Source organism: Natrix helvetica (assembly GCF_964273705.1).
Source record: "Natrix helvetica genome assembly, chromosome: 1".
In the NCBI taxonomy this organism is placed as follows: domain Eukaryota; kingdom Metazoa; phylum Chordata; class Lepidosauria; order Squamata; family Natricidae; genus Natrix; species Natrix helvetica.
In genome coordinates, this window is record NC_138548.1 from 79,149,274 (window position 1) to 79,176,239 (window position 26,966).

A 26,966-nucleotide genomic window follows, 5' to 3' on the forward strand; every position below is an offset into this window, starting at 1 on the left:
TTTCAGGCAACAGACTTCCACAGAGAAGGCAGGTAGTAGTTGCAGAAGATTCAGAAATTAGGCAATGTAAAAGAAGCTACTTGCCAAGCTTTGCTTTACATTTTTTTTTTACCTGGAATTACTGGTTCGTCCTTGTGGCGAAGGAGATTCCCTTTTCACTGTTGGGCTGTGCTTTATAACAGAAGACTTCTGATCTACAAGTGCTCGCCTGTTTCCTGCATAAGTAAAGAGGCAGAATGAGAAAACATTTACTAAGAGGCTTTAAGTCCATAAAAGCTACTAATGAGACACACAGGTATTAGCTAACATTCTGTTTAAAAGGACGTACAAAAGAAAACTTGAAAAAGCAGCAGCATATTTTGTATTACTGCATAATACATCGGCAGAAAACAGTAATGGGAATGAGACAAAAGAGAAGATGGTAGTAAGAGCAGAAGGTGAAAAGCAGGAGAAGCTCAGCTGCTCTGCATGCATTTCTGCCACAAGAACCATCTTCGGATTCGACAACATATGGAAAAGCATAATGCGATATGGGAATGTGATTAGTAGAGATCATACAGTCTTGGTTACCAGTGGTAAAGTTGCCCAAAGACAGGCACAAAATGCTTACTGGGAATCGGTATGTCATGCACAACTCATGATGCAAAGGACCCACCTTCATTGTTTACTGGCCCAGCTTCAGTAATAATCTCCATTATAGTATTTAGCCCAAATACTGGGACACAAAATAAACAATTAGTAGTATACTAGTAAAATCACCACCATTTCTATATTAAATTAGTAGCTTCCCTCATTGTTGATTAAGGGTTGTAGGAATAATCAAGGGGTGGGAGGTAAAACCAACTAAATAAAAGTATCAGTAGTCTTGGAAGGGCAAGATCATAATACTATATTCCCTAACTCTTATTCATGCATTTGCAGTGGTGCTGCCACTGAACCAAGTCTCAGATTATCAATAATTAGAATAAAATAGTTGAACACCATCACTTTCACATAAAACTCCCTCAACAATATACTGTATTTCATTGCTGGAGCTGTAGATTTCCTAATTCCCCCAATTTTTACCGCAAAATATAAAGCCAAATCTAAAAGAAATTGCTGGAAATATTGAGAAATGGAATCTAACGAGTTACTATATCTAGTGAACAAATTTACTTTATGGGAAAATTATATTTGTTAAGAATTCAGTAAAGGAGCAGAAGCACATAAATATTCTTCTGTTCAATCTTTCTTTTCAATTCGTGATTCTCTTCCTTTTGACTAAGTGTGTGTGTGTGTGTGTCCGTGCGCGCACACACACACACACACACACTTTGCAACTATACCATCCATTACTATTATGACACTTAAGAAAGGCAGCTCTCACATCTACTCATCTACTCATAAAGTGAGCAATAGGCCTTAGTCATAAACTGTGAACTGCATTACTCATTTACTCATAAACTGCTGTCTATAGACATTACTTCACCCTTTATCTTCCTCTGTGAAATACCCTGCTAATTCTTAAAGTAAAAGCTGGTTTTCAGCCACTTGCAATTTTTATTCCCTAAAATGCCTCTGGTTCAAACATCAACCAAGTCTAAAATGAAGAGGAAACTCATTGTTTTGTAAGAAGTGGGGGAAGTTGCGGCAGGAAATCTAGAAGAGGAATGTCCTGAGGAGGAAAGGCTACAGACAATGAGGGAAGTGGGAGTAGGCAAGAAAGCATCTGACTATGTGCGTGGTGGGTCAAAAAAGTCAAGATGGTGATTGTAACCATAAAACTAAAACCCTGCCCTTTTTTACACGCAAGCATATTAAAAAAAAAGATGGGGCATCTTTTTGCATGGTCATAACTGTCATCTTGACTTTCTGACATCCCCTGTAGAAGGTCCTGCATATGTGAGGGTGAGTCTGTCCGTAAGATAAGTTACACAATTCCTGTGTGAAGGAGATGGCAGTTTCTAAATTTGATAAATAAATACTGTATGCATTTTGAGTGGATGATCCAGAGAAAGAAAGGTGAGAGTTTAAGACTGACCTTGAACAAAGTAGATTTGTATTTTAGAGATAGAGTTAATCTCAGTCATATAATTTATATTGTGGGTTAGTTACTTTTAGCCTCGTTAACTTATATTTCTGTGAAATTGGCATTTCATGACAAAATTTATCTGGCTAGCTTGTAAAAGCCCCATATTATTCTAATATTCACTCCAAAAAGTGGAACCCCTGTTTGTATATTATTTATTTAAAAGGCAGAAGTACAGGCAAAGAAACTGTCTATTACAAAGGTTAAAAACATCATTGGTATAGCGTAGAACAAGAGATCACACTGAACAGGAGTTGTCAAAAAATGATAAATTGCAGAAAATGAGACAAAAACATGAAAAGAAATGGAAACACCCATCACTGTTTTCTTCCAATGTGTGTTATTAATATGAGATTTACCTAACAGAGAATTGTGAGCGATAAAAAATATGCCCATTAGAATGTAAGCAGATGGAAATATTCTAAGATATCATGCAGGAACTTTAGATTATTCACATTCCTTTTCAGTTACTATTTTATTTATTTAAACATTTATATAGCCATCCATCTTATATCAAACTCTGGGCGACTCCCAATCATTTGGGGATGTATATTTTACAGAAAAATACACACCCAGGAAAGAAAGTTATGCTATCCAAAGCAAACTTTAAGGCAGCAACACAAAACCAACTTTTGGCCTTTATCATTAAAAGGTCAAATGTTAGCAAGACATTATACCAACCTTTATCCATATCCCTTCCCACTTCCAGATTAAAGTAATCTTTACCGATGAAAATGGAGAAGGGGAAGAAATAAATAAAATCAACTTATTACAAAGAAAAAATATATAATTTTCTAATCATATACAAGAACTGAAAAGGCAAACAAAGCCTTCTTCTAGCTGAGCAACTAAAAAGTCCAAGTACAAAAAATGGAAAGGCTTAGGTTCATTAGTAAATTTGACTAATATTAACTGTAGTAAATATATAAAATAACCATAACTTCTATAACCTGTATTTATTCTTCACTCTTCAAATTGCTGAGTGGTTCAGCCATGACTATCCACAAGAAATATAAGGCCATGATACAAATATTGTGTCCTAAGAATTTTAGTCACAAATTGGGATGCAATTACAAGAGAATAGGATTCATCACACAATACAGCTAGTTCTTGATTTGCAACCTTTTGTTTAGCAACCTTTCAAAGTTAGGAGTGCTGAAAAAGGTCCAGTCCTTGCACTTACAATCATCGCACCATCCCGATGTTCATGAGATCACTATTCAGGCACTTGGCAACTGGTTCGCATTTATGACCAACTGCAGTGTCCTGCGGTCATGTGATCATGATTTGTGACTTTTACTGTTGGCTTCCAGGAAAATCCACCCATTTAGAAGAATGGAATCCCATTTATGACTATGGTGCTTGCTTAACAACTGTCATAAAAAATGGTCATCAAATTGGATTTCACTTGACTTATGACAACTTATAACAGAAAATCTGGTCTCAACTGGGATAAGTCAAGGATTACCTGTATTGCTATGTGTCAATATTTTTGCATCAATATGACTTTTTGTGGACACCTCTGCATCCAACTTAATTAACTGCAACTGCTTCCATGAGAAAGATTATTAATATATTCAATCAAGTTAATTTCCCATCTAGCAAGCATTTATATGTAATTAAAAGTTAGTTTATATGAAGGCTGTTGAAACATCTTTCCCATATTAGTGTTCCATATGACTGATATAATAAAATGTTATCAAGGTAAAACGTCGTATGAACAAAGCCACACTAAGTATATTTCAATGGTCACTGCCATTCCAATGTATACTCCATACAGGTCATGAATAGAGATCTGAAAAACATCCACTTAGGATTCCTATTTTTTCATTGTCCTGTTTCATTGGGGAAAAGAATATATTTTATTCTTTGGCACTTGGCAATCAATTATGAAAGCATTAACAGGCAATGAAAACAATTACCTTTCAGGCTAGGAAATGGAGTGGTTTTGTCTCTCACAGCTTTAGATGGAAGTGCTAAATTGGAAAGACTAAAGCTTGTGCTGTGGTTCTTGTATAGGCTACCTATAATAAAAAGAAAATATATCAACTGATCTAATCATTCCCTTATTTCGTTTGGCTATTTATTCAGCTATTTATATGTAAATTCATTTCTGTCCTTCTCAGATTAGGAAGTAACTTAATATGTATCTTCACATTTTTGATTCATAATTGATCCATTCAGTCATGTCTGATTCTTGAAGACTGTAAGTGACCAAGTGTTCTTGGCAAGGTTTTCAGAAGTGTTTTCTCTTAGGCTGGGAAAAAGAGACTGGCCCAAGGTCATCCGGCTACTTTTGTAGCTAAGGCAGGACTAGAACTCACTGTCTCTGGGTTTCTAGCCTGATGCCTTAACCACTATAGCAAACTGGCTATCATCTTCATATTTAATATGCATCTTTTAAAAATATAAATTATAATCAACAGAGGGCCACCAATGGGACATTAATCTCAAAATCAAAACTAGAACAAAGAAGAAGAATATAGTATTAGAAACAGACTTTACATTTCAATTTCATCACCTATTTGTTAAATGCACATATTTAGCATTTGTCCTATTTATGTTTTACTTAGGCCATCAATGGCAGATTCTGTCTCTTCATTTTTTTTTTGATCAGAAGAATTTGAGGCACATTTTGGACATAACAATAGGAAGAGGAGAAATAGAATAAATGGCTCACTTATTTTTTTATCTCCTATGTATCTCTGCCTTATTAGTTTATAAAATAATTTTAAATACATGCATTTTTTAAAATTCTATTTTTGTTTGCATCACATTTTTCAGATATCTGATGTGTAGTAATTAATCAGGAATCATCTTTTATTTTAATTTAACAAAAAAGAACTTTATATTCTTCTTTAAGAAAATGTATATCAGTTGTAATTAAGATGAAAATTAAGAACTAAATAATCAGGATCAAAAGAAACTCACTTGCTTTAAAAAAATTAAATATCTATATCACTGCTATATTTTTAAAAAATTGTTGCAACTTAGTAGCATCTTATTTTTAAAAAGGTGTGTATATATATATATATATATATATATATATATATATATATATATATATATATATATATATACATACATACATACATACATACATACATACATACATACATACATACATACACACACACAGAGAAGTAATATAAACATTTTAACAGTATATTTGAGAGGAATCCTGGTGGATACTCCTAAGCAAGAACTCCACAACTAGATGTTACTACTAAAAAGCCTTCCTTGAATCATTTTTTTAAAAAAGTTACTCAAAAATCTTTTGAAACAACAACCGCTTCTTTAAATTATACTAGAAAACAAAACCATAACTAATTAAAATGATACAACAGCCTCAAATGTTTCCCAAAAAAGTTCAATTTTTCCTGTACAATTTACAAAAGGTGAATGTAACCACAAGTAACCCAAAAGTTTAATATAACTGAGGTGTGTCTGTTCTTTACTCGTCTGCCAGTCTTCTTAGCACATCAACCCAGGGCAAAAACCCCACTGGCTAATATTGCTGACTAGATATTGAGTAGCAACGTCAAGCCCAAGAACTCTCTGGAATCCCTTCCAAAACAGGTTAAACCACTATTCCTAAAAAGACTATAGCACTGATTGGAGTCACACAATTCAAATCAAACTGTGCTTCTTCTTAGAAAGTAATATGCAAGCTTCCTTTGAAAAACATAGCTAATCAAAATGAGTAAGATAGACTGCAAGTACATCTAAGAATACCTAGGGAGAGGAGGGACAAGTCAATGGTACTATCTACTTCCCCACATATTATCATGTCCAAAATGGCTCTTTTTAGGAAAGAAAAATAATTGTTTATTAGCAAAGGAATATCTGTGATAGCTTGATGGCCCTCTTAACTGGAGAATTTCAGTTTCAAAGCTGGCCAAAGACCTATGACAATATCCCACATATGGAATTAATATCAGTCAAAAATTCTGTTAAACATGTCTGTGAACATCATTTTTATTGACCACTGAATTCATTTATTTAATATACAGCAGCTGTACCCATCTTTCCAATAAAAGCATAAAGTTATGAACAACCACAAAGCATATTTAAAGATTAATTTAAAAGAAAATTGTTAATATTTAAAGCAGAATTTCAAAAAAGCAGAGCAGGAATTATTCTTAAGCCTTGATATAATAACATAGATGCTTCAAACACATCACTGTAGAAAGTAGCATTGTTAAATTAGCATACTCCTATCCAAAATAGCACCCAACCTCATCCCAGCCAAAAAAAGCATTTCAACTAAGGACCCCAATACATTTCAGAGTTCACAAACCATAATATCCATTTTATATCACAGGATATGCTGGGACTACATATTCCATCAGTCCCCACCAATTTCACCAATAGTTAAAGGTTAAGGGGTCAAAAGGCCCTATGATATTGTGTATCAAAATCACATGGAATTTAAAATTCAATTATTTTTTAGTGAAGCTGAAAAATAATTGCAGTATCATAAAAAAATATCAATAACAGATCATACAATAATGTATGTTGATTACTCTAGAAACTGTGAATTCAGAAGTAAAATGTAAATGCTAAGTTCCCTACATAATAGTAATGGCTAATAGATAGACGGGATAATTATGAATTTTCAGAGGCAGTGGTCATGGCAACATAGTTATTAATACCAACTGTTGAAGAACATAGTTTCCACTCAGGTTCTGCCTAGTCACTGTGAGAAAATAAGACTGGACAAGATAGGCCTTCCTTCTCTCTTCCACTCCAGAATACCTGACTGGAATTTGCCATTTTCTCACCTACCCTTCAGAAAGCATTTTGAATTGCCTGACCCAGTCTACAGACACCATTTTTTCCCAAAATCTGCTACCTGAGCTAACCTCTAAATAAAATCTGTCATTACTCTTTTCCACAAAATAATGTCACCTATTCTTTTATGCATCTCTCCTGATTTTAAAAAAGCCATAAACAGGGGACTGCCACATATTCAGCAATAATCAGATCCATGACTTTCATGGTACCTAGGATTAATAACATGCTTCCAAAGTAGAGTTTTTTTTTCCTTTGAATCTCTTCTCCATGTCTTCCCACCTATTATTTCAAACAGTATGCAAGAAAATAAGAATACCTACTGGCAAAAGACATAATACCCCCAAAACCTTCACTGCTGTTATTGGAGACTGTAGAATTTGGGGAACTGGCATGAGAATCCGATTCCGCATCAGAGTCATTTCCCAGCTTTAAACTATTGGGACGTAAAGGTTTTGGAGGCCTGGAAAAAAGAAACACATTAATTGCAGCATTTTGTATCTATGGCAATAATAGAAATTGGGAAGCATGTCGTTATCACAAACGTCTTTGTGTTTACCTATGGTGGGGTCAGAAAATCATCACACAAAGCAACATTTGCAGGGGTAGTAAAATCAATAATTATTCATTCGGTTAAATGAACAAATAACTGAAAAGAAATGCATAATTTTATGAGAAATAAGGCAAATCTATTATAGTACACGCGGGCAAACCATATTGCATAGAATAGATTGTTTAAAAGCCTTTGCAGCTCTCTCAGTATTCCACAAACCCAAATCCCTCACCCATCTTTTGCAGCTCTAACGAGAGAGAAATAATACCACCCTTCCCTACTGTGCAAATCTTTTGAAAATGGCTCATCTGGTTCTACAGATTCTAAGTACCAGACGGTCCCCTAAAGTAATCCATAGATTTTCCTCTCTATTATATATTTAATATACTGCAGATATGCAGAACCGTATGACATTAATATAAATTCTATAGACAATTGTATATATTTTTTCTTTCTACTGCTACTTTTGCCCCATCCGTGTACTCAAAGAAGCCTACATACTATTTTTAGCATCTTTAATGTGGGACATAAATATTACTTTCTATGAAAAGATAGGAGTTTAATATACTGTATATTAAAGGTAAAGAAGAACACTTTAATCCAGTATTAAGAATGTAGCTAATTGCACAAAATTTCTTAGACAATGGATGATACCACACAGAAAGGACCAAATTAATTTTAAAAACCAATGCTGGATATAGCAATTCTCACCGACTGCCATTGAGATTCTGGTTAAACTTTGGAGTATAGCTTTCTTCCTGCTCATCTTCCTCTTCTTCTGTTGGGAATCCATACTGTGGTTCAAAATATGGATTATCATACTCTCGTTTCTTCACCATTCCTTCTGTGGCGCTCAAGCTGAATGAAGGACTCTCGCTTTCACGATGATCCACAGTCACCTTGGGAAAATTTGGCTGTAAAGGCAAGCTGGAAAGGTGATTTGAAAATCCAGCTACCATCTTCTCTTCTATCTCTGTTGAATCAGCTGATTCCTGTAGAGAGAACAAGACATAAATTTGTTTACAGATAAAGATTTCTATAATACCAGTAGTTGATGATAAACTATTTTATCACAGTTTAAAATAATAAAAGTATTTACAATTTTACTACTGATAAACTAAAATTTAACATAAAACATTCTATTGATTTTTATCACTATCTCTGCCAAAGTAAGTTTTATTACATTAATATTGTTAGGATACTGCAACTTGGTTCCTATACCTAGCAGTAATATAAGTAGTTGCTTCATTTAAATATTATTTTCTGTGGATATATTCAGAGAAAAAAGTTTAACCATATACATTATAGAAATCATGACTAAAAAGGTTTAGGGCAATATTTGAAATATTACAAAAGAAATTAGCAGGTAATACCAGCAATATACGAGATGTAATTTTAACTTTACAATGACTCTGAGAGTTTCCATTAATAAGTTCTTCTGTGCCTCTCCAAACACCTTGCTTAACCCAGCTGCTATTAGAACTACATCTAATATTTCCTGCTTACAGTAAAAAAAATCCTACAAAATAACTGGGTTATATTAAGTTTGATTCTTTAATAATGGAGGATGAAAGTTGCAGGTCGAAGCTACAGATAAAAGCTGAAGGGGGGGGGGGGGGGACCAAATGTTTGAGCTATTCTGGATAGCTGTGCCACAGCACATATTCAGTTCATTTTCTGATTATTGAGTTTTCAAACTAGAGTATATAAAAATAAACTTTGCTGGTACTATATTACAATGTTCATTCAATTTCTAGTATTTCCAACACTGTCTCAAATATTTCTACTTGTTTTAATCACAATCCTAGCTCAGTACTATCTTGAATTTTAAGTAAAGTGATTTAAGTAAACCACCTAAATCTTTAAAATGCTGAAAATAACTTGTCACTTTCAGTTAAACATGTAGCTTGATTTTTTATTATTTATCTATTGCATTTTAAGACCATGTAGTTCAACCCTCAAGCAAAGAAAAGTACATTCTACCGAACATAAGTTACCATAGAAGCTTTCCTATATGCCTTAACAATAAATTCCTGTAAATTTCATTTTTTTAATATTGTGCCTTTGTGAAGGGCTGAGAGGTAACCTTACGTAAAGACATGCGTAGGAAGCTACCATGATCTCAGTAGCTGGTTATCTTGGATACCTACAAGCTCACCTAATTAGCAGAACCAGATCTGGGAATAAAGGAAAGGTTACGCACAGACATACGCATTACAGCTATGGTCTCGAGTAGCCTGTTATCTTTTAGCCCACTAACTCACTCAGCAGAGACAGGCCATATCAAGGAGTTAACCTTGGCCTGAATAGCATTCTGGATTCACTAGAGAAAAATGGGGGAGTAAACCAAAAACAATGCTGTTGCTACCCCTGCTTTGCTTTGCTTGTAAAAACTGTAAAAAAGCCAAATAAACTCTGCGAAGGGAGACAGACATTTTTGACACACTGCTTGACGGATTTCTGAAAACCTACACCTTTGAGTTAATGTTTATTTCTTTTGTTAATCAAATTTTTACACTGGCAATCTGATCTAAATGACTGTGCTTTCACCTGGCCTAGTCCCTGTAGTTTTCTTGGCAAATTTTTCAGAAGTGGTTTGCCTTTTTTCCTAGGACTGAGAGAGAATGATTGGCCTAAGATCATCTAACTGGCTTCATGCCTAAGACAAGACCAGAGCTTACAGTCTCCCAGTTTCTAGCCTGATACCAAAACCACTCCACCAAACCGGTTCACTCAACTCATAATGTTATGCAATCTCTTGTTGGTAGGATTTAAAAAATAAATCCAGATAATTCTCTGCTTTTTCTTCATTTTTATGCAGTACCTATGGCTTGCAAACCCCTTTTCATTTAAAAAGTATTTGTTTGCATATCTAAAAACATGGCAGTTAATAAGGGCTTTTACTCTAAAAATCCAGCTACTGATTATCTATGCCTTTGTCCCTTAACTCTAATTGCAGATTGATGAAAGGCATTAATTTCTTGAAACTATAAACAAAGAACAGTTTTCTAAGAGCTGTGATAAATACAGTTAGTCTTCGATTTATAACAGTTCACTTAGTGATCGTTCAAAGTTACAATGGCCCTGAAAAAAAGTGATCATTATGACAATTTTTCATACTTATGACTCCTGCAGCTTCCCCATGGTCATGTGATTTACATTCGGATGCACAGTAACTGGTTCATACTTATAACGGTTGCAGGGTCCTGGGGTCATGTGATCACCTTTTGCGATCTTGTGACAAGCAAAGTCAATGGGGAAGCCAGATTCACTTAACAATCATGTTACTAATTTAACGACTGCAGTGATTCACTTAGCAACTGTGGCAAGAAAAGTCGTAAAATGGGGCAAAATTCATTTAACAATTTTCTCATTTAGCAACATAATTTTTGGGCTAAAATTGGGGTCGTAAGTTGAGGACTACCTGTACTGAAATTCCATTATCCCATTTCAGCAGAAATATATTAGACATCCCACTGACTACTACTTAAACTTTTATAATTATAACTATTTGCTCTTTTAAAAGCCTTATGGTTTGTTTTTTTTACCATCAAGTCTATTACATACATGATTCACCCCATGGATAACAGTGCTAGGACTACTGCTGGCTGTAGTGCTCGAACTTGACCGAGGTTGGTTATTATCTTGGGAATTCTCACTGTCTGGAGCCTGCTCATCCATATCTGCTGAGTATTCCTGGAAATCATCAAACTCAACTTCACTTGCATCACCCAAAGCTGCATGAGTTAGTGGGTCCACATCTGCAAGAGATGTTAGAATATATATATGTATTATATACACTGTTTCAGCTCAACACAAATCTACAGTGGCCGAATCACAAGTAATTCAAGAAAACCACTCACTAAATTGTTAAAAGTATAGGAAGACAGATTCCATCCAACAGTAGACAAAAAAACATGTTAACAATAAGAGCAGTTCAAAATGGAACTAGTTATTCAAAGGAAAGAGGACTGATTGAAACAAAGGGTAGCCTCTGCTGGTGATGTCTTTATTTGAATGCTTTCATTTGGATTTCTGAACTGAACAAAGGGTTAGAGAGTTGGCCTCAGTTACTTGTTTCTGTTCAATGTCTCTGTGACAAAACATTACAAGGAAAATCATATTCCCTCTCCAAAGACATTTCTAAATAATTTTATGATCCCATGTAATGATCTTTGTGCTAGAAGATTTATACATTATATGGACAAAAGCAGTCAGTCTTTTGTCTTTTAAAATATAAAGATACCTTTGAGTAAAATTTGATTCCTGATGGCACTTATACAGATTCATGGTAGCCTTATGGAAGTGACTTACAACACTAGCTTACGACCCTGCAATTTCCAAATGACTGCTCAACCAACTAGTAACACAGTCAAACTTCCTTACCTTTCAAGGTTAACCAAGCTTAAATCAGTTTTTACCTATGCCAAATTCACATTCTTGACTGTTATTATTATAAAGATGTTATTGTTTAAATCCAACAAATGACAATGCTTCAGAAAAATGCACAGGAAGTGTGCCACCCTTTTAGTTTAGATTATTAAATATTTTTCATTACCACCTAGTGTGGTATTATTCTAAAGTAGCTTTTGAAGCAGCAATATAGTTTATTCAAATCCTGCTTGCTGAACCTGTCTCAAAAGTGGTTCTAGAAAAATCCTGACTTTCTTGATCCCAGTGTTTATGGGAAGCTATTAGGATTTTTGTGATGAAACACCACCAATGTGTAGATAATTTATACCCTGTTTTCCCCAAAATAAGACCTCCCCGGATAATAAGCCCAATTGGGCTTTTGAGCACATGCGCTAAAATAAGACCTCCCCTGAAAATAAGCCCTCCCCAAAAATATTGCAACACAGCAGCAGCCATGAGGAGACAACTCTCGCCATCTTCTGTACCTCAAAAATAATAAGACCTCCCCGAAAATAAGACCAAGTGCTTATTTCGGGGAAACACAGTATTCTTCTCTTTTTCTTCCATGAATCGCAAGATGTGGAATTCCTAAACAAATATATGCTTAAAATTTTGTAATGGAACAAGATGAAACTTTAGACAGAGTTGCTAAAGGGTACTCTGGCTGTGACATTATCTGTAGAAAATATTGCTTGAAGCAAGTAACAAACTTCAGCTTTTTAAGGGAAAAAATATGCTACAGATAATACTGCAGCATGTAATACAGTACAAACTGGAGTGTTGTTCTAGAAGGAAAATGTTGTAAGTTTGAAGTTTGGAGAAGAAAAGACTGTGGAGGAACATGATAATTCTCCTCAAGTACCTGAAGATTGCAAAGTAGAAAATTAGCAGGATTTTCAAAGTTGCAAATGGTTTAAATTATAAAGATACAGATTCTGGTTAGACATTAGGAAACATTTTGAAACAATAAAAGCTATTCAGTAATGAAAAAAACCTCCTTGGGATATGTAAGACTCTTTTTCAGTGGAAGTGTTTAAATTATTGGTGGCTATCTATCAGTGAGGCTACAGTAATGGATTTCTGCAGTAGGCAAGGGATTAACCTAAATCTTCAAGATCCTTTCTAATTCTTACTGTCCATTATTCTATTATTCCATTCCATTCTATTCTTTCCCAATCAAAATAAACACAACAAAGGAACTAAATACCCTCTATACTCCTGGCAAGATTCCAGCTGGTTGCTGAGGTGAAAGGTCTCTTTCAAAGTAATGAAATTAGGCTAAGCCAGGAGTGTCAAACTCCCAGCCTGCAGGCTAGATGCATCACGCACTGGCCACACCCAGTTTAGTGAAGTGGAAAACAGTCACGATATGTCGTGTGATGCTGCTGTGGCGACACGAGTATGATACCCCTAGCCTAAGCCCTATAACTATATCAAGAACAAACACATTACAGATCAAGGGTACTTACTTGGAGTATCACCATTGATATCACATTTCATCATTTCACTAACAAAGTCACCAAGGGATGAATAAGAAGAGCTGGAATCATCATAGTCCACACTGTCACTACCACTATTGCAAAGGAAAAAAGTAGAAAAAAATATGTAGAGATTTAGCAGAATAATACAATACAATACAATAGCAGAGTTAGAAGGGACCTTGGAGGTCTTCGAGTCCAACCCCATGCCTAGGCAGGAAACCCTATACCGTTTCAGACAAATGGCTATCCAACATCTTCTTAAAGACTTCCAGTGTTGGGGCATTCACAACCTCTGGAGGCAAGCTGTTCCACTGATTAATTGTTCTAACTGTCAGGAAATTTCTGTCAGGTCAAGAGTTTATGGTTTTATACTATAGATGAGTTATGTTTGGATGTAAAAATTTACTCATTGTACAAAACAAAAGCAAAATTATGAGAAAATAGAAGCCAGAATGATCACAAAGATTGCAATAATAGGCCCTAGTAGGTATAAAGGTAGTGCTCAATTTACAACCATATTTGAGCCCAAACTTTTTGTTGCTAAGTGAGAAATTAGTTAAGTGAGTTTTGCCTCATTTTACAACTTTTCTTGCCACATTTGTTAAGTGATTCACTGCAGTTGTTAAATTAGTACAATGGTTGTTAAAGTGAATCTGGTTTCCCCATTGACTTTGCTTGTCACAAGATCGCAAAAGGTGATCCCATGACCCCAGGCCATGGCAACCGTCATAAATGTGAGTCAGTTGTCAAGCATCCAAATATAAATCACATGACCATGGGGATGCTGCAACGGTCGTAAGTGAGAAAAATGGTCATAAGTCACTTTTTTCAGTGTCACTGTAACTTTGAATGGTCACTAAGCAAACTGTTGTAAAGTCAAGGACTACCTGTATTATGCTTTTGGAGCCAGGCAAACCTTTTAAACCTCTCGAGCTTTAAAAGGCTTTTCAAGAATTCTAGATTTGATACTTTTTTGTTGTTATTTGTTATAAATTATCTGCAATGTGCCCTGGAAACCGATGCTGGAGAAACATAAATTTTAAAAAAATTCTTACAAAGAATTACAAAGTTCATTGAAGATTTGTTCCATGCAGTTGCATTCCATTCCTTACTAACCTATCATCAGTAGGATCTGAATCTGTTTCTCTATCAGCTGGGACATTCATTGCTTCAGCTAGCTGAGAATTGCTGTCATAAACACGATAATGGATTGGCTGCAGCTGATGAGCATACCACTTTGGCTTATCACCAATCAGAGCTGGGTCAAACATATCTATAAAAGCAGCAAGAAACAGGTAATGTGCCTTATGCCAATTGCAAAAAATACAGTAACAGAAGCTACATGAACATTCTAAAAACCCAGACAAAATATGGAAAATAACAGGATTTCAGGCCTGAAATAAGCATTTTTGATTTTTATTGGGAAAACAAATTCTTATACTGAACAAATCTTATTTGCTCTTAAAATAAAATCTGAAAACATAGTGATCAGTAAATTTCTTGGCAGTATTTTGCATTGGAACATCCCACATTAAAATCAAGACGGCCACCAATTCATGATCACACTTACTGTTGTGGATTCTTTGGAAAGCATAATTAGTGGGATTGAGAGACCATTCCCCAAAGTATTCCACTGCCTGTGTCTTGGACAATTTTTCTGCAAATTGTGTCTGTTTTGGTCGTGAAGCTAAAAAGGAATTGGCCTGAAATGCAACCACAGGGCGGGGAAAGAGACGAAGTGTGCGGGTATGCATCTGGAATCCATGTAAAACATTTGGTGAATTGAAGAATCTCACCATAGCAACCCTTTAAAAAGGAAAGACAGGTCATTTAGCAACTAGCATGAAAACTGAAAAGATGCAGAGCATTCATGATTCACCAAAAAAATAACTGATGATGCATCCCCAATAAGGAAAAAAACAAATGCGTAAGTTTGTTCATGCTAACAATCACTCAATTGACTCTAGCCCCCAGGATATCAGCATATCAGAAGTACTTTTCAACCCTCAACATGCTGTGTTCATCATATTGCCCACTTTTTCTAAAACAAAATTATGAAGTGAGTTGCAGTTCACAAAAGCTTATGTTGTTCAGTAAGATACGCTAGTCTGACAAAATGCTATTAGGCTACTCCTGAATTTTGGTTAACATAAACTAATATGGCTGTCTTAAAATGGGAGTAACATTTGTAACTTTCTTTGAAGAACCCAAAGTATATTATGTAGATTTATACTATTTTAATATCTTAAATCAAGGCATCTGAAGGAAGTTACCAATTTTGTAACAGCTACACTTACGAAATAGGCATATTTCAGAGAAGTCATATAACAGCTTCTGCACAAACTACATATAAGCAATGTATTAACCATGCTACTTAGTACTGTAGATCATCAAGAGAAGATCAACTGTTACAATAAGTTTATCTGAATATTAGATATCTAATATTAGATATTAGAATATTAGACTGTCACAAGGCAGAGCATCTGCTCTTCCCACCTAACTGGAAGTTTATTATTTACATTCAACAAAAACACAATGCTTCATCTCACCTAGTGGCCACATCCACCGAATCTACATCATTGCCATAGATCAGTGGGTTGAACTCTGTGGATGGTGTGGATTGCAGGTCATTCTGCGTTCTTCCCAGAAGCAATGGGATTTCTTGACTTTCATGAAACTTTTCTAGGTTAAGAATAGGCTGGGTATTCAAACTCATGCTGGCCAAAGCCTGAAGAGCAATATGTTACAAACACAATAAACGAAAATGGCATTGCTAATACAGCTCTGTTTCATGGGCAAAACACAAGCTGAGTGTGACGTTTCAATATACCCTTGGATCATCTGAGACCTCTTCCAGGTTTTTTTTTTATGCAAATAAGAATAAACTTAATCAATCCTTCTTCTGCTTATCTTTTCTTACATTTGAATAAACAGAAAATAAAAAGAAGGAAATGCACAAACTTCTGTAAATGTTCTTATACTAAAAATTTGGATGCAAAACATTCACAGGATCAATTAAATCTAATCAGAAATTGCATTTTTTAATTTACCATTTTACTTACTAAAACTGGTTTAGAAAAAAACTGAAAATCTTTGAAATGAAATGCTGTGAGATTCATTTATTTATTTAAGAAACTATAAAATAATCCAGGCTCAATAGCCTTGGAAAATAAATCAAGAATAATCTAGAGTTTAAATTCTTCTTTAAATATATTGTAAGAAAAATAATGGGAAATGATTTTGATAGGTCCTAAAATACAAAAATTATATTCTACGATTTTATTTAAAAAGGACCGGGGGAGGTGGGGGGGGAGAACCTTCGAGTCAGTGTTGAGTCCTGACAGATCTCTGGACTAGCCCTTGTGGATTTTATTTTATTTTTATTCCATCTTAAGTATCCAATGAACATACTTAATGCTCCTCCTTTCCCTACAACAACAACCCAATTAGACAAGTTTAGCTGAGAGAAAAATGGTGACTGGCCCAAAGTCATGCAGTCTGGTTTCATGCCAAAGGCAAAGCAAGACTCATAGCCTCATGATTTCTAGCCTGGTGCCTTAACCACACCACCACACTGGTTCTAAAAAAAGGACTTATTCTGCAATAATTACCAATAATAGAATATGATCCCAACTTTTACATTTCAGAGTCTTTCGCACAAACTCCCTGCTGAATAGGAATGTTGGATTCAACTTATAGTTTCAACTTAAACTGTTTTAAAGCATAGGTACCAGATAACTTTGGACTATCTACTTCCAAATCAAGTTAAGATCATCCATTTAGATGGATGCACACACCATCAGATATAAGATAAGTGGCAATAAGAACTTTTTATCTGTTGGGAAATACACTCTGAACTAAAGCACCTCTAGATTTTTCTTTTTAGGAACTTATTTAAAATGTTTTTCCCTCCAAAACCTAGTGAGATGGGTAGTGTAGAAACTTGACAAGCAAATTAATAAATACTGTTCGATTTAATGGCATAAACTCCTTCAAAACAAACTTATGTATTATTAATGTATCTTTATTTACTATTTTTATTTTAAACATTAGAAATTACAAGTTTTTATGGAGGAGGATACACAAATGCGTTAAATGGATTATTATGCATTAGTATTATTAATACAAATTTACATTATTGGGTAGTTACATCTTGTTTTGAATTCTCAACTCAGCTAATTTGTTCTGAGATTCCAATTTTGCCCTTTGTGTCATATAAAAAGGAGCAGAGTTAATGCATACTTCACTATACAATTACTACGGAAGTCCAGATTCCTAGATGGTTTTAGTTTTCAACAGTTTTGATTTTATCAACTCTTCTGGCTTCTGAAGAGGCACTTCTCATATCACATTTGTAATATTCACAAAACAAGTATCTTTATCTTGGTTTGACATGTTGAACATACAAAAAAAAAACCAAACATTTTAGTTCTCTAGATTGTACACTAAACTTTTCTCAATTTCAGCTTCTTTGGAGGAGAGGGTGACCTACCCTCAAGCCATATGAATTTCTTTTATTTATCTTTTTTAGTTCATTGTCTTTTACTTCTACTAAAATTCTCTTTCTTTCCAAAAGCCAATACATCAAAATAGATCAACAAAAAGTTATCCAATGGCAACTTGAGGGAGAAAAAGGTAAAATAAAGACACCTTTTTTTCAGGCGTGAGCAGCTGTTGCTGAGTGATTGCAGACATGCTAATCAGAGTCTGGAGGCAAGATGGAAGATCACATGACAACATCAGCGACAATCAGAGCCAAAGACGAATACATGATCACATAGAGACAGATGGAGAAAAGTCTATTATTACTAATACCACAGATGAGAAAATAAATATAAATAAATAAAAATAAAAATAAAAAGCAGAGTTCTTGAAGGAGGCCAGGCTGTTTTGCTCCCATACACCTGTTTGCAAACATGTTCCCTTAAAAAAATACTGAGGGCTAGTAAATTGATGCAACACACATATTTTAACAACACACTAACATCTGATGTTGTGACTGCTATGAATGGGTTGTAAAAATCTTTTACAATATTTTACGTAAGTATTCACATATGTTTGTTGCCTGGATTCATTACCATCAATAACTATTTTTTTTCCTTCTTGCCTTAACTTATTCCAAAAAAATTTGATTGTGTTTCCTGTCTTCTAGAATAAAATACACATTTTAATTTTGTTCATATTGTTCAGGTGTGTGGGAATGTTGCCAACAGCCCCTTAAACTGTGGAAACAGAAAACCAAACAGATCAGAAAGAGAGGTTGTAAATTCTACTGCCTGTTGGTTTGTTGCATTAGCTTACACAAGAAATCACATATAGTCCTGCTCTTCTATGAGAGACAGAAGCAGTAGCTTTTGAACTGCTACTGTACCGCTTTACCTATATATATATATATATATATATTGCATGCAACATGCAAAGAGGAACAATAAAAGAGCGATGGGGAAGAGAAATACAGAAGTTATAAAACCTCTATTATGAAATATAATCAAAAAAACTTGAAAAGTGTGGATTTCATTGGCAACTACGTGAATAGAAATAGAAAATTAATAATGTACAATGGGAAAACAAGTCATAGAAAAATCAAAATGTTTAAGGCATACAATGAGTGGGAGGGGTAGGAACAAAAGAATGAGCTTTGTGCAGTTATTAAAGTCAACCTTGGATGTATAAAACCATTTAAAATAAGAGTGGCAAAGCCTTTTATGTGGTTCTGAATGATATGAATAGTCCACAGAGTTTGACACATGTCAGATGTAGCTTATCAAAATGACGGTGGAGTAAGGATGTAATAAACCACATTCTACTGCCATTTGAAGCATACACATTGATAACAATTCAACAATAGCAATTCAAGATGATTTCAAAGCTTCATGATCACATCAAGATTGTCATGTGTATGAATAGATCTCGCATAAAACTCCAAGCCTCAATGAAGAAGTCCAATTTTTAGCACTATATATATGACTGATTAGGACTACACAATATTACACTATAGTTGAGTGCTAGTACTACCAAACTCCAAATTGTGGTTAATCTTAGCTATGTTTAATTAAAATGCTACATTTAATCCACACTTTATAAATATGGGTTTTTTAATGAACCATTATTATTATTAAACACAGTTTGAATCTGAATAACAAGTTAAACTGTAGGCAATCTAAAATAGAAGACAATTCTAAGGTTGGTCTGATGATCAATTGTAGTTTAACATTATGTTTGACCACAATTTTCATTTTATGGTGCACATGTTATACCTTTCTGGGGTACACATTTTTTTAGTCTGAAGTTTAATATACCATTATTGGAAACACCATATAAATCAATTGCATAAATAAATAAATAAATATCCATCAGGTTGTTCCATATACATAGGAGTAAATTAATATAGGAGAATGGTGAAATGACATGTTATAGGCCGCAATTGGACAAATTGAAAAGAGCAGAAGTTGTTTTACTGTCTTTACAAAAGTTTATGGTGGTTACCCAAAGTGTTTTAGACATGCAGCCCTTTTCCAGCTATTTTTTTTTCTCATCCACAATCTAATACAGCACTGGGGGCAAAATCATTACTAGCTCACCAAATATTTTATAGCTGACCAACCCAATTCTGATCTTTTAAAAAAATAATAATCAATTATTAAGTATTAAAGTGATTGTTCCATTGTACAAGTAACTGTCTTTCCTGTTGGTTTTCTCTCTTCAAATTCCCACATTTTCTGATTTCAAAAGAACACAGTATATTGCTAGAACATAATTCACAAGAAAAAAAAAGTCTGTGTACCTTCATGAAACAAGCAATATAAAATAAATTGATTCTTGGTGGGGGAAGACAACTACTATTTTGTGAAAATTAGGAGAAATGAAAAGGAAGGAAGAAAAGTATTACACATTTGTTTGTTCCAAATCTAATAAGAACCAGGATTTCTCAGCTCCTTCTCTAAATACATTTTCTACATTCCAGTAGCTCTTCAAGGCAAGCTAATTTTTGAAGTAACTGTTCATTTGGGGATCAGAAATTAGAAGGAACCTCAATAAGTAGCCAGAGCCTCCTTGTTCTAATACTATTTCATTACTAATTTTCTCTAATATACACCTCCAATGCTCACAGAGATTTTCCTTCACAAGTAGTAAAATGATGATTGGGGGATTATAACCATCTTTGAGCCTGGACTTATTAAACTCTGGTCCAAGTTTCTGTTGTCCCAACACTCTCATCTTAGTTTTAAACTCCTCTTAGCCATACTCACCAGAACATTAACTTACCTGCTTTAGATGCTTTTTCAGTTCTAAAACTTCCGGTTCTGGCAAAACAGGCAGTAATTCAGCATTTGTAGGAACAATGATCTGAAATTAAAATTTAAAAATAACATTGCACCAAGGAAATCCCTTGAGTGAATTTCTTTTATGTACTATAGAAACATGCTCAATTAACAACTCATGCATGGGAAACTACGGTCCAGATCAGTAGGACAAAGAGAACCAAATAATATTGGTGATCAGGAAATTGTTGTTTTAGAAGCAGGAGAGAACAGGTATCTGTGTTAGTAAAAGCAATGGGAATTAGAGAACTTATAATACTGACTTATGACCTGTCCTCAAAGTTACAACCATCACATCACCCTCACACTCCTATGATTGCATTTTGGGCACTTTACAACTGATTTGCATTTATGACGATTGCAGCATATTGCAGTCACATGATTTGCAACCTTCCAAGCCAGCTTCTAACAAATAAGGTGAATTGGGCAAGTAGGATTTGCAACCATATGATTTACTTAATTATGTGGTTCACTTAACAACCATGATAAAAATGGTCATAAAATTGGGTACGGTCACATAATGACTTGCTTAATAAAGACATCGCTTAGTGATTGAAATTCCAGTTCCAATCGTGCATATAAGTCAAGAACTATCTGTATCCCTAAATACTTCTCCAAATTACATTTAACTTAACATTTAACACATAAATACGAATTAGTTACCTTGTTGGTATCTAGATCCACCAGCCATACATCATCTGGCATTTTAAAGTCTAACTTATAAAGGAAGAAGCTTGCTGGGACTCCAATAATGTAAGGTGTTGGGGCTAGCAGTAGCTGTAATGGGCAGAAAATATTAATAAAAGTCAGATAAGGACAAAACCAGGTAAGCCTAGATACTAATGTACTGTATATATATTTTGGAAGAAGCTATATCAGAAGTAAGCATAACTGAAAGCTGAGAAGACAATTAGTTCAGAAACTCCTTAAACTCCACATAGGGTGGAAAACTTATCAGGTGCACTGGGTTACTAATTTATCAGGTGCACTGATTCATTTAAAGCGCCAGGGTGCTGCAGGAGGATTCCATCCCATCTGCCCCACTGGCTCCCTGCTCCCGCCGGCCTGCAGAGAACTACAATACTGATCCAGCCCTCAAAGAAATCCAGTTTGGCACCCCTGTTCTAAATCAACCTACAATAGAAAAGTGTGTAGAAAGAAAGAATTGAGACTTTTTTTTTAGAAAAACAACCTTTTGTAAACATTCTTAATTCTTTCCAATGACAAGAAAAAAATAAATTGAGTTTTTCAGTAACAAGTAAGCAATACACTAAAAAAAAACCAGATACACATCTAAGGATAGTCTTTAGTTGAGTCAAGGCTGGACTGTCCTAACACAACCATTGATATACCTGTTCTGCGGAAGCCATGCAAGTAGGAAGTAGAGGAATCACTGGGAACATGTATTCCAATGGGTAGATCATAGACACAAATGCCATCACAGACATGGATAGAGCATTGTAATCTCGAGACTGCAGTACTACCTGAAGCCAAAGAAAATTTCATTAGTGCAACCATAAAACAAAATTCTAAATTTTCTTATCGGCTACTCAGTTCTATTTTCATCCCCAGTGCTGCTTCCTTAATCAAACCCTTGTTTACACAAAAAATACAATTATGAAGGACACACCCTTTATCCCTCCATGGACAATAATAGGAAATTATTGATTGTGACATATCTACATAATCTTCCATGCTAAAGCGCTACTGAAACATTGTGGAAAGGCAATGCGGTTCTCACTGCTAAATTATTTATGATGAATCGGCCACATTTTCCTCTCACCTTATGTTCCAGAAGTATGCAGGACAGTACTTGCAAGCAAGCATCCACACCTAACAGCTCCAAGGGCAAATGCAATGGGAAATCCACCAGAGAAAAGCGGGAAGGGTCGGGGAGGGCAAACGTCAAAGCTGGCTGCAATTCATGAGGTAAGACTTCCACATCCACACGCTTCTGGCCAGCAACTGGCACAGGTGAGCGAAGAAGCCGATAAATCCAAGCCTCAGTTTCACGCAAATCATGTAGCAAAGCACTAGATTTCTCCTCCACAAGCAGTGAGCCTGTGAAAATTCGCCACATGGTGTCCCTATATTAAAAAAATGATAGGATTAATACCCCTACTTTTAGTAGTTCTACTGAAAATCCTGCAAAAGACATTAGGCTACAACTTTGTTCCAAGAGAACAATAAAGATTCAGAAGATATTTTTGACACTTTAGACTGCAGACATACATAATATTAAATCAAAAGACCAACCATGGTTTTCTAAACAAGTCATCATGGCATGCTGCAATATATAGCATTGAGCCATAACGGGCAGATTCATTCATCACGCTAAAGCCAAAAGATTACTATATAAAAAGCAATTGTAAAATTGTTTATAGTGTAGAATCTGCTTTATCAGTTTTATGCACTTGTGTAGCATTGTGCCATGCAACAAGTATACATATGGTTGTTGGTGGGGGTGGCCATGGAACAGAGATCAGACATGGGAGTATGCATTTTGGGAGTACACAAATTGTATATATTATGTTCTCCTGATCTTAGTTTTTAGACTTTGAAAAGACAAAGATCAGGGCTAAAACAACATGTTAATAGCATTCTGGTAATATAATATAAATAAATAGTTCTCTTGTAACATATGCAATATTATCTTTTTCCATTGATGATGAAAGCAGCCAAGGCTCAAATGAAGTCACTCTTGGAATCAACCAGGTTTCACAGACTCAAATTGCAGGAGTTATTACTGTACAGTAACCAGAATACTTTTAGATAAATAACACTCAATAATATTTTATAAATACATTTTAAGTAGAACAGTATTCCTGTGCATCTGAAAAGTAGAAAGCAATATCATGTTACTGAAGTAGAATTAAAAGAGCCATTAGGGATAGATTTACTACAGAAATCAGTGTCCAAAATAATAATTCTCAATATTGAATGTTTAGGTCTACTAATTATATGTATTTCCCTTCAGCTTGCTTGAAAAGGCTTCCATTCATGCTTTTCTTTCTTCTTCTTCTTATCCTTGCATATCTTATTTATAATATTATCAAAGCTCACAAAAGGAAATAATCGAATACTATAGCATGCATTTTTGATATGGTATTCAGGTATGTACAGGTAGTCCTCGACTTACAAAAGTTCATTTAGTGACCATTCAAAGTTACAACGGCACTGAAAAAAGTGACTTATTTTCAGAGTTATGACCTTTGAAGCATCCCCATGATCATGTGATCAAAATTCAGGCGCTTGGCAACTGGTTCATATTGATGACTGTTGCTGACAAGGTCATGTGACTACCTTTTGCACCCTTAGGATAAGCAAAGTCAATGGAAAAATCAGATTCACTTAACAACTGAGTTACTAACTTATCATGTGCGCTGATTCACTTAACAACTGAGGCAAGAAAGGTCATAAAGTGGAGCAAAACTCACTTAACAAATGTCTTGCTCAACAACATAAATTTTGGGCTTAATTGTGGTGGTAAATTGAGGACTCGCTGTATCTTAAAGAGATCAAGCTTCTAAGATCAAAACATTGGGGGTGTGGGGGGAATCGCAAAAATTCTCATGACTAACTTTGTAGTCAAATGCCAGAATCTTTTCAATAAACAGATGCAGCATTTGGACATTTCAGTTGGGAGTTAGAAAGTCAGAGCATAACACACAATTCTGCACAGCTTCAATGGCTGCTACTTTGTGTCCAAGCCCAATTCAGGGGGCTAATTTTGACTTCTAAAGCCTTGAATAGTTTTTGAGTCTGAAATATTTGAAAGCCACCTAGAGTGGATAAAGTCTCCCATATGTGAGCTTGATTCCTTATAACTCTAAACATATATCCATATGATTTTCCTACCAATAATATGGAAGTGGTTTTCCATTACATTCGCCTCCAATTTCTTTTCAACTTTCTTGCCTAGCCTATAGCCCTATATCAGGGGTGTCCAAACTTGGGAACTTTAAGACTTGTGGACTTCAACTCCCAGAATTCCCCAGCCAGCATGGCTGGCTGGGGAATTCTGGGAGTTGAAGTCCACAAGTCTTAAAGTTCCCAAGTTTGGACACCCCTGCCCTATATAAAGTCTTTGGGGTATTGAAGGCTGTGAAGAGGTTTTACACCTTTAGCTGTGTATGACTCATGTGGAAAGTTTTGAGGTTGCAGATTAGCCAAGAGAAGGGAAAAATGTGAGGAAAGGAGAAAACAGTCATGTAAAACAAATAAATAAAATAATTTTTCTGTTCTTAAATGTAAATTATTTGTCTAATTCACCTCTTACTTACATGATCAGGCTTTTAAATTATTTCATAATTAATGAATTAATGTTAATAATTAATAAATTTTAATTTACAACTACAACCCCCTCCCCCCCTAAAAAATGTTAAGGTAATGATGATTTAATAGCTGACCAGCTGCTGTAAGGCTGTAAAGCGAGATGATGCAATGAGAATGAGTCAGCAGGGTTATCACTTTAAAAGGCTGTTTATATAAGAGAGGCCCTATGAGGGCATCTCTCTCTCCATGTGTGCTTCCGTGTTATAGTTGAAGATTGATTGGGTTGCCTGGTATTGTGTGTGTGTGTGTGTATGTGTGTGTGTGTATGCCTTGTAGATAAACCACTGTTTGAAAGACAAAACCTCTGTGTACTGCATTTTAATTTGGCCACACTATTTAAGCAATTGAAACTGTGTCTCTAGAAAATAAGTAACAAGATAGTATTAAAAAGTTTTGCAACTTTACCAACAAACTCCCTCCACAGATTCTGTGGTCTTCATGCAACCTACACATTCTCACATGAAAAGAGAAGGACATCTAGGTCATTCTTATTTTGTTAGACAAATAGCCGATTATATGAAGCAGATTTTATACTCCACTGTATCATTTAGATTTGGAATCGGGGGGGGGGGGAACCCACTCCATTTATACCTCTGCACTCCTCGAGGGATTGCCAGCTTCTTGCCTAAGAGCCTCTCACTGCAGCAGTCCACCAGCTTCTTCAGAGTGTACAGACATTCACGAAAGGTAGAAAAAAAGGGATAGTGACTAATAATGCAGAGTGAGGTCAGGGTGCTGTTACGAGAACGATGAGTGACTTTTGCTGATGATTTACTCCGAGGTGACCGATTTGTATCAGGAACTGGCTCTGTGCTCTGTGGCTGGAGAGAGACACCGCTCTCATTAACTCTTTCTTCTTGCACAGCAGAAGCATCCCCAGATTTGGGTGCCTTCTGTCCATCTCGGCTACGATGTCCACCACTGCCTTCACCCTTCTCCTTGGAAATACGCTTCTGGAAGGACCGATAGAAATTAACACATATCCCATAGCGGGTGATGCCTGAATCTTTGTCTGTGAGTGCAAAGACAAAGGAAGTATCATCTCGCAAGCTCATCCGCTTCTGCCGTACGCTTAAGCATCCTTCTGGTTGGCAGAAAAAGACTACATCAGGAGGCAGTGGGAAATCAGGGTGGTCTTCTAGCGGGTAACGGCGCAGTAGTTCAGGTGTCTGTGCCACACTATCACTACTTGGTTGCCTACAGGAATACAAGTATAAAATTACTGAAATATACTATTTCTAAGGTAGAAATGTCACACTGATGCAAATCTTCCGAATGGAAACACCACAAATACCACAGGACTCTTTTTCTGTAAATGGGGGTTGTAGGTTGAGTTGCAGAAAGAAGAGAAATGAGTCGTCTTCATGACCAGTAATATGTCAAAGAGAGCTTATGAATCCTGACAGGTTTGGACAGAATAGCGATAATATACTCTTATGATTTATATACTTATCATACCATAATAGCTAAAAATGATACAATTATAATTACTGACTGCAGAGCCTTAAATGGAAAATTAGATGATGGAAACAAGAAAGGTTACTTAACAAAATGGATCTTTTTTTTACCAAGCAAAAAAAAAGGCAATAGTGAGAGTGCCTTGATAGTGTGATAAACTGATTTTATATTTGAGGTCTCTAATTCAATTGTAAGAAGGTACTGTAAGTCATTATGTCTACTTCCATGTAAGAAAGGTAAGAAAGTCAGGGTGGGAAAGGACAACTTTCAGTAAAAGAGAATGGTGCATAAATCAGTTAAGTGAATCAATAGTTAAACTGAAATTCGAATCAAAATCAAAGCGGCCCATACTCACAATAAAAGCTTTTAACTATATCAAAGTAATTTTTTGAGAAAATATTTAAATTACTAACCCTATAGATCAGGGGTGTCACACTTGAGGCCTGTGGACCAGATGTGTCATGTGCTGGCCATGCCCACACCATTTTAGCAAAGGGGAGAAAGTTGCGATATGTCACATGATGACAAATTGACATCGCAAG

General features: G+C 35.4%; 1 protein-coding gene across 24 annotated transcripts in view; it reads right to left on the bottom strand.

The window, feature by feature from the left end:
- The window catches only part of MADD (MAP kinase activating death domain), an 85,548-nt gene that overhangs the window by 48,465 nt on the left and 10,117 nt on the right, over nucleotides 1-26,966 (bottom strand). For 13 of the 24 annotated variants that reach the window (XM_081953212.1, XM_081953210.1, XM_081953202.1 and 10 more), the window contains exons 4-19: nucleotides 25,558-26,163; nucleotides 22,415-22,718; nucleotides 21,984-22,115; nucleotides 21,295-21,408; nucleotides 20,576-20,656; nucleotides 17,960-18,016; nucleotides 15,859-16,037; nucleotides 14,880-15,115; nucleotides 14,426-14,582; nucleotides 13,298-13,401; nucleotides 10,983-11,176; nucleotides 8,127-8,407; nucleotides 7,182-7,325; nucleotides 3,991-4,088; nucleotides 2,750-2,788; nucleotides 113-215 (exon numbers count right to left, since the gene is read on the bottom strand). In XM_081953212.1, the coding sequence (XP_081809338.1) occupies nucleotides 113-215; nucleotides 2,750-2,788; nucleotides 3,991-4,088; nucleotides 7,182-7,325; nucleotides 8,127-8,407; nucleotides 10,983-11,176; nucleotides 13,298-13,401; nucleotides 14,426-14,582; nucleotides 14,880-15,115; nucleotides 15,859-16,037; nucleotides 17,960-18,016; nucleotides 20,576-20,656; nucleotides 21,295-21,408; nucleotides 21,984-22,115; nucleotides 22,415-22,718; nucleotides 25,558-26,163 (2,829 nt within the window). Of the gene's footprint in view, nucleotides 1-112; nucleotides 216-655; nucleotides 716-2,749; nucleotides 2,789-3,990; nucleotides 4,089-7,181; nucleotides 7,326-8,126; nucleotides 8,408-10,982; nucleotides 11,177-13,297; nucleotides 13,402-14,425; nucleotides 14,583-14,879; nucleotides 15,116-15,858; nucleotides 16,038-17,959; nucleotides 18,017-20,575; nucleotides 20,657-21,294; nucleotides 21,409-21,983; nucleotides 22,116-22,414; nucleotides 22,719-25,557; nucleotides 26,164-26,966 lie in introns of all 24 variants that reach the window. The other 11 variants (XM_081953206.1, XM_081953199.1, XM_081953205.1 and 8 more) reach the window with 3 other exon arrangements.